This window comes from Podarcis bocagei, assembly GCF_964188305.1.
Source record: "Podarcis bocagei genome assembly, chromosome: 6".
In the NCBI taxonomy this organism is placed as follows: domain Eukaryota; kingdom Metazoa; phylum Chordata; class Lepidosauria; order Squamata; family Lacertidae; genus Podarcis; species Podarcis bocagei.
The window spans coordinates 82,066,601-82,073,916 of NC_138130.1; the positions used below are offsets into that span (position 1 = coordinate 82,066,601).

The 7,316-nt window shown below is 51.1% G+C and overlaps 1 protein-coding gene across 1 annotated transcript; it reads right to left on the bottom strand.

The window, feature by feature from the left end:
- Positions 1–585: 585 nt before the first annotated feature.
- On the bottom strand, positions 586–3,522 carry GSX1 (GS homeobox 1; the record flags this gene model as incomplete). The annotated part of the gene is made up of 2 exons (XM_081198001.1): positions 586–1,717; positions 2,820–3,522. The coding sequence occupies 2 exons, from the start codon at positions 3,520–3,522 to the stop codon at positions 1,353–1,355; spliced, it is 1,068 nt and encodes a 355-aa protein (XP_081054127.1). The 3' UTR covers positions 586–1,352.
- Positions 3,523–7,316: the final 3,794 nt, after the last annotated feature.

Sequence of the window (7,316 nt, forward strand, 5' to 3'; positions counted from 1 at the left end):
CTTTATTTAGAGGAAAGCAGAAAAGGCAAACGTCGATTAATTGGAGATTTGTGTCAAAGTATATACTGTGCGCATGTTTATATACTGATATATATTAAACGCTAAAGATTCGTATATGTTGGAAGCCTAATATTTGCCAGACCCGTGCATCCGTCTTAGCGAAGAAAGAATCACCAAGGCATGCGCCATTTAAACAGACTGGGCGCGATCCGTTCCAAACGATGTGTTATTTAACCTCCCACGGATTTCAACAGAATTATATTTCTCACTTGGGACTTCAGAGGACTTCGTTTCGGCATCGAATTCCGAACCATTAGCACCACCCAGCCCACACTAAGCAAGGCTACATCTCTTGGGCTTCCGCGGCAGGAGTCCAGTAAGTGCTTAACTTCCACCCCATTGAAATCGATGGGGCTTTTTAACAGTGTTTCACTTTGTCAGGAAGGCGCCAGTGCCCAGTAGATTCCGCAAATCCAGAGGTGTGTGTGTGTGTGTGATTTCTCCTCCCCCTTCTGCAAAGGCGAGGGTGGGGGAAGTAAGTAAGTAATTTCTTTAATGAAAAACCTTTATTGTGCGCGCCTAGGTGTATGTACATAAATAAATAAATAAATATCCCTCAGTTATTACAGGAAACGGTACAATCACATCACTATAGATCTGAAGCATCATCATACAGACTTTTTTTTTCCTTCAAGGAAGAAGAAAAACAAAAGATTTTTTTTTAAAAAAAGGGGGGGAGAGAAAGAAACAACCAAGGTAGCCCAATGACTGGCAACGCTCCACTTCCCGATTAAGTCCCTGCCTCTCAAGATCATGGCAAGCCCCTGTAGATCGTAAGATCTACCTTTTGCCAGGTTCAGGGGAGCAAGGGAGAGAAAGAGTTCGCTTAAAGGTTTGGATTCAGCCGCAAAGCAGAGGGATCCTCAGACCCGGACCGAGATGCACCAGATTTCTCTTCCCGAACTCCCACCCCGCTATTTGTTTTTGTTTTTTTGAGGGAGAGAGAGAAATATCGGAATTGGCAATCTCCATTCGCTAGGTTCAGTTAATATCGTCCCACTTCATAACAGAGTGGCGACCTAATCATAGCACAGTAGAATTGGAAGGGACCCAAGAGTCACCTAGTCCAAACCCAAAGAGCAAATCCGGATGGGGAATATATTATATCCCTCCTCCTCAACAGCTCCGGAGCGTTAAAAACAAAACAAAAACACCCCACACTTATTTACAGAGTCTGTCTAGCCAACCCGGTCTTCAACGAGGCCAGCCAAGGCTCTCTCGTCAATTTCATCGCTATACATCGGGGGGAGAGAAACCAGCGCTGCCGTTTGGCCTAGGGAGCATTGGCCCTCTCAGGGCGTCAGGGCGAGGTCTTTCTCGTCTTTGCCCGAAGAAGAGGGCGAGATGGGCAAGTCCTCGTCGTCTTCGGAGCACTTGGCCGCGGCGGAGAGGGAAGCGCACTTGCAGCTGTGCGCTGCCGAGCCGCCTCCGGAGCGGTGCGAGCCGCTCTTGCCTTCTTTCTTGTGCTTGACTCGCCGGTTCTGGAACCAGATCTTCACCTGCTTCTCAGACAGGTTCAGGTAGGTGGCGATCTCGATGCGCCTCAGCCGGGACAGGTACATGTTGGAGGCGAACTCGCGCTCCAGCTCCAGCAGCTGCGTGCTGGTGAAGGCGGTGCGCATCCGCTTGCTGCTGGGCAGCTGGCCCGACGTACTGTCTGCAGGAGGGACGGGAGGGTGGGGAGCGGAAGGAGAAAAGCGCAAAGTCAAGACCAACTGGGTGCAAACCTCTCTGGGCTGACAAATCCCCAAACCACACAGCCCACAAGACTCCAGAATGTGTAACCGAGGCCCCGCAAACTCAGGTTTAAACGCATTCCGGATGAAATAATCAATTCGTTAAGAGTATTTAGGATGAAATAATCAATTCGTTAAGAGTATTTAGGGATCTGGAGCGGAAGAAAATATCCCTCAGCCTATTTGTAATGGAGCGAGGGGAAATGCAAGATTCTGGACCCTTCCAAAAACCCACCACGCGTTCCATGCGCATTTCCCCCGCTACATAGGCATGCTCTGCGCTTGGCATCCCATCTGGTAACTTGATCCTAAATGGGGAATGCTCCACTGAATTCAATGAGGGCTTGCTAGTTTATAGGGCTGCAGGAATTTACGCGCACTTTACTTGGCTGCGGTGGCTCAGAACGCGCAGCTACAGCTCCAGAGCCCCAGGCCTAGCGAAGCCAGACAAGGTGAGATCGGAGGCCGCTGGCGCGCAACTCTGGGACACCGCGCGCCTCTCGAATAGAGTCAGGCACAGGCAAGAGGTCTCTGGCACTGAACAAACCCACATGGAAGCGATCTCGTCCCATTACAAATGGCAATTTGTTAATGAAATCTATCGGGCTCCAATGACTTGTTAGGGACTTTTAATCTCTCTGGCACACCCAGCGCTGAACTGTGCGCACTCTCAGCTTGCAGGTTGTGTTAAGCTTTGGGGTCCCGCGCAAGAAAATTGGGACAGGAGACAGTGTCTGATCTGTCCCTCCCCGCATTTAATACTCCGATCCTTCGATCGCTTACTCGCGAGTCAGTTCTGTGGCTCCTCCTTGCAAATTATAGACGTGAAGACCTGGCGCGCTACTTGGAAACAGCGAGACCAGCTTCCTAGCCCACGTGTGCGTGGATCGCTCTTGGCACTACCCTGGCCAGGATCTCAGGCGAGGATCAACCCCCCCCCCCGCACCCGTCCGCGCACCCGTGTTTCCCGGGATTGAGCCCCCGACTCTTGCCACCCCAGAGGACGTCCAGACGACGACTCACCGACGGAGATGCAGTGGAAGTGCCGCGGGTCCGGCAGGGAGTAGGCGCTCTGGTAGAGGGTGGGCGCATGGCCCGCTGTCGCCGAGCCTCCGGGGGCCGGCCTGGCGGCCAGGGGCGACGGGCAGTACTGGGAGGCGAAGGGCGGGAAGGACGCCTTGAGGAGCGGCAGAGCGGGCGGCGGCGGCGGGTGCAGCTGTGAGGCGGCTGCCACGCACAGCGGGCACACGCAGAGCAGACCGGCCTTCCGCGCTGCCGCGGTGGCTCCCGGCGCGGCGGGGCAGGCGCCTCCGGAGGCGGCCGAGAGCCCGTGGAGAGGGTGCGAGGGGTGCACGGCGTAGGGGAAGAGCGGCGGCGGCGGCGGGCTGCCGGGTGAGGTGCCGCCCTTCTTGTCGCCGGTGCCTTCGCGCAGCACCAGCGCGTCCACCAGGAAGGACCGCGGCATGACTCCGCCCCGTCCAGCCTCGCCTGGGGCGCCTTGGCTCCGCGGCTGCTGTTGCTTTTCTGATGCTGATGCTGCTACTGCCCGGCGGCCGGCTCTTCGCAGGGCGCTGACCAGCGCCAGTGGTGCTGAAAGGGCCGCGCGGCCCTCTTTAAATAGCCCCTTCGGGGGCCATGTGATGCGGGCTGCGCCGGGAGCGGCCCCGGCCCCCGTCAATAGGCTTTTTGTTGCGCGCCTTGGCACCGCCGCTGCACGCTCCCTCATTATGCCCCTTGTTCGCCAAAGGGACTGCACAATGTCCCCCATTCTTGTCAACCCCACCCACGCTCCTCGGGCCGGCTTCCCTCTAGACACCCCCTCTCTTCTCCTCCCCTCCCCTCCCTCGCCCCGCGGCCAATCCCTTGGCTTCTCCGGCAGCCTCCGAGGCCTCTGGTCTTCCCCCTGTTGCGCTCTTCTTTTCGTTTGGCCGGATCAGTCCGTTTCCTACCGGGCGCCTGCTTGTGACTGTAGTCCGCTCCCCCCACCCCACCCCGGTCAGCTTTCTTAGGCGGTTCTAGCCTTTGGGGAGCCTTTTTCCTAGTGCAGGCAACCCTTAGCCCACGAGCTGCAGTACAGTGTTTTGCTGGGTTCCCATCCTTGGCTTTGAAATAAAGCTCGTTCCTGTCACGTTCCAACATGGAAGTTTAAAAAAATCAACAAGTGTAGAGGAGGGCTTCATTGCCCGAAGTAACGCCGCGTGCTCGTGTGTGCATTAGGAAGCAGGAAGCTATAGGATTTGCGCTCAAGAGAGCCTATGGTCCACGTCCACACACACACACGAGTGACTTGCACGTGAGTTTCAGCAGCAATTGGTGGAGTCTGCGAACTGGTCCTAAACACGTAGACTTGGAAAAGTCATTGCGCTTTGAATCATAGCTTTGGTTTAACTTTTTAGGATGGAAAGTGCCACGCTGGGATCCTAAGAATCCTTGTTGGGATTGACCCCCGTTGATTTCACAATAACATTTAAGATTTCAGCCTTCTATGGGAAGAAGAAATATTGATTTCTACTTCCCTGATTTCGATTTTCAAACAGCATTTAGAATCTGAACACATTTACTTTGAAATAAACCCAGTACAGTGCAATAAACCCTTTTACCTGAATAATTTATTTTCCCCCTTTTTAATCACCAGGAAGACTCCCCCCGCGCGCGTTTATTTGTTTGTGTGTTTTTAAAAAGATATTTACACACAAGGTGCGCTGCAAGTCAGTAAAATCGGTCCCTTGTGTGTGTGGAGGGGAGGGAACTGACTCACGTGATAAAGTGGCATAGAATGTTTAGTAAGAACCTGATAGCAGCCTAGAATCACATCCTGATTTTTCGATCCATTACTTGGCTTAGATCTCATCTTTCTAGACTTAGACCTTGTCGTCTTACTTAGACCTCACCACCTGACATAGAACGTGGAGAGGAATCCAGAAGGAGGGTGGTGCAAACTTGGCAAAGGGTTAAAGTGGGCAATTGCAGTTACAGGTCCTTAAAAAAAACGTCATTACAGTTGAGAGTGATTACTGAGGCTGCTATCCTAGACACTCTTCTATGCTATCCTATGCCTCACTGAATGCAGTCAGATTTACTTAAAATCAGGCATGCCTAGGATTGCAGAGTGGGAGGTTAAGACAAAGCCTCCTGCAGTCTTACTTGCTTAGGAATACGACTCATTTATCGGGACGACGTCGATTGCTGGCGATGACAGTCAACAACGCACAATAATGCAGAGTTATCAGTGGAGGAGATGTTTTACAAAACATAACAACTACTTGCTCTGACCCCTGAGGCACTTTCAAACTACATTTTGACAGAGGGAAGCCACCTCAGTGGCACTTTCTTCTGAGCAAACAGGTTTAGGAAGGGTGGATTCCAATGTGACTCAGTGCCACTGAGATCAAGAAAATAATTTTACCAGTGAAGACTGGGGTGCGGGGAGGATGCTAACCTGTTCTCGTGGGTGCCACCCAGCCAACCCGGTGGCAATTTTTCCACGCGCTTCCACGGGGCGTGGTAACCTGCACGATCCATATCCTTTGGTAGGAAAACCATGCGATGCTCTCCACCACATAAGCTGCTTAGCTTATGTTTTGCAAACCCGACCCCACACCCTCAGCAGCAATGCGGTGATAGGAGGTAAATGCACCTTTCCCGTATATTTTCGAATGCACTCGATACTATTCCATGCTGCACGATTCGGGGGGGGGGGGTGTTGGGAGGTGGTGGCCTCTTATTTCCTGCAGATAATAAATGCAACGTCGCTGCGTAAAGAAACCCAAAGAAGGGAGGGGTGGAACAGACCCTTTTCGTCCACATTCCTCATGCCTCCTTTCCCTCGGATGATTCTCGAGAGTCATATTGTCTACCCTACTAGGCTTTTATTGTGTAAAGCAGATCCAGGTTGTAAATCCACATGCCTGGGAGTAAGCCCCATGGAACTCAGTAGTATTTACTTCTGAGAAGACATGCGTAAAATTTTGTTGCCAAGAGTTGCTTTAACCATTAGCATGGCTTACCCATCTCCCTTTTGCGCGCTCGCTACCTCCAGCCACCGCCAATCTGGTGTTTTGATTTTTATTTTAATGACGATGCTGTTTTTGACCCGTGCACCCGAGATACAGGAACGATGTGACATATGTTTAAATGACCCTGTCGTAGATCATGCCTGACTGGCGAGTCAACAGATGAGAGAATCTACGAATGGAAAACTTTTCTTTAGGAGTTTTTGCGAGAAATATAGCTGCATATAATGTTCTGGGTGCCGGTAAATGCTTAACAGGTAGAGCGTGCAAGCGTCTGCTTAATTCTGACTTTAGTGGTTTGTAAATGCGACCCTGCACGCTTCTGCTGCCTGCCATCCAGGCACCGTGACCCAAAGCTCCCATGCACTGGAGATTTCAGCAGATTCCTGGAATCTCCAAATCTTCCACGATCCCTCGGTAAACTTCATTTGGCACCATATTACTGACATTCCCTTGCTCGTTAATGTTTCATAATTGTAGTCCATTGAAGTGAGTTCCATTGAGATCTGAGGGATTTGCTTCCACGCAAACATGCGTCTGTTTGAAGAGTATATCAATATTCCTGTGTGTCACACGTACATCTCTCTCTCTCCCTCTCTCTCTCTCTCTCTCTCTCCCTCTCTCCCTCCCTCCCTCCCCCCTCTCTCTCCCCCTCCCCTCTCTCTCTCACTTGACAATATCTGGTAGTGGACTAAAACCCACAGAGTTGCTTTCTTTTCGTTGCTGAATTAGATTAAGACAGGTGTGAAGAAGAAAATGCATTTCTATGGCCAACGAACACTGCGACCGAATGCATTGCCCATTGCCAATTCTTCATAACCCTTTAAAAACAACAACAAATACGGGAAAATTCAACTGACTCGACTAGCTGCAACTGTAGGGAGACAGAACCTGAGTCTGCCAGACAAGTTGAATACCATTTATAGTTCAACTGGAGAGATAAGGCTGCGTGTGCGTATTTCCAGCCGTTATCAGTACAACATGGTGCTGTTGTTTTAAATGCCTAATTGCTGGATGAGGTCCATTAAAAAAAAAACCTGGAGTGGGGGAGGGGATCTAGATGAGAAACGGGGATTGCTGTGTAAGAGAGAGGGGAGGTAGAAATCAATTTCGAAACTTGGACTTATATCAAGTGGTTTTTTCCGGAGCTTTGCTGCCGTCATTCATATATGCACGTATACATCCCCCCAAATATCATTGGGAAGAAAGAAACTATTGAATCGGAGCCACGCGGTTTAAGCTGCCTCTCGCCTGCGCTGCTCTCACATCCAATAAAACCGCCTTAGTTACGTCTCTAGCGCAAACGTTCTCCGGCTGGGAGAAGTCAGAATTCCTGAAGGGGAGTGAAAGGCGGGATATCAAATCCAAACTCTTCTTCTTCTTCTTCTTCCGCTTTCCCGAAGGATCTTATATTCTGTAGGTGGAACGCGAATGTATATGTGTGTGTGTATTTCTATATGCGCATACACACCCACATTTATCTCTCCCTCCCTCCCTCTCACGCACA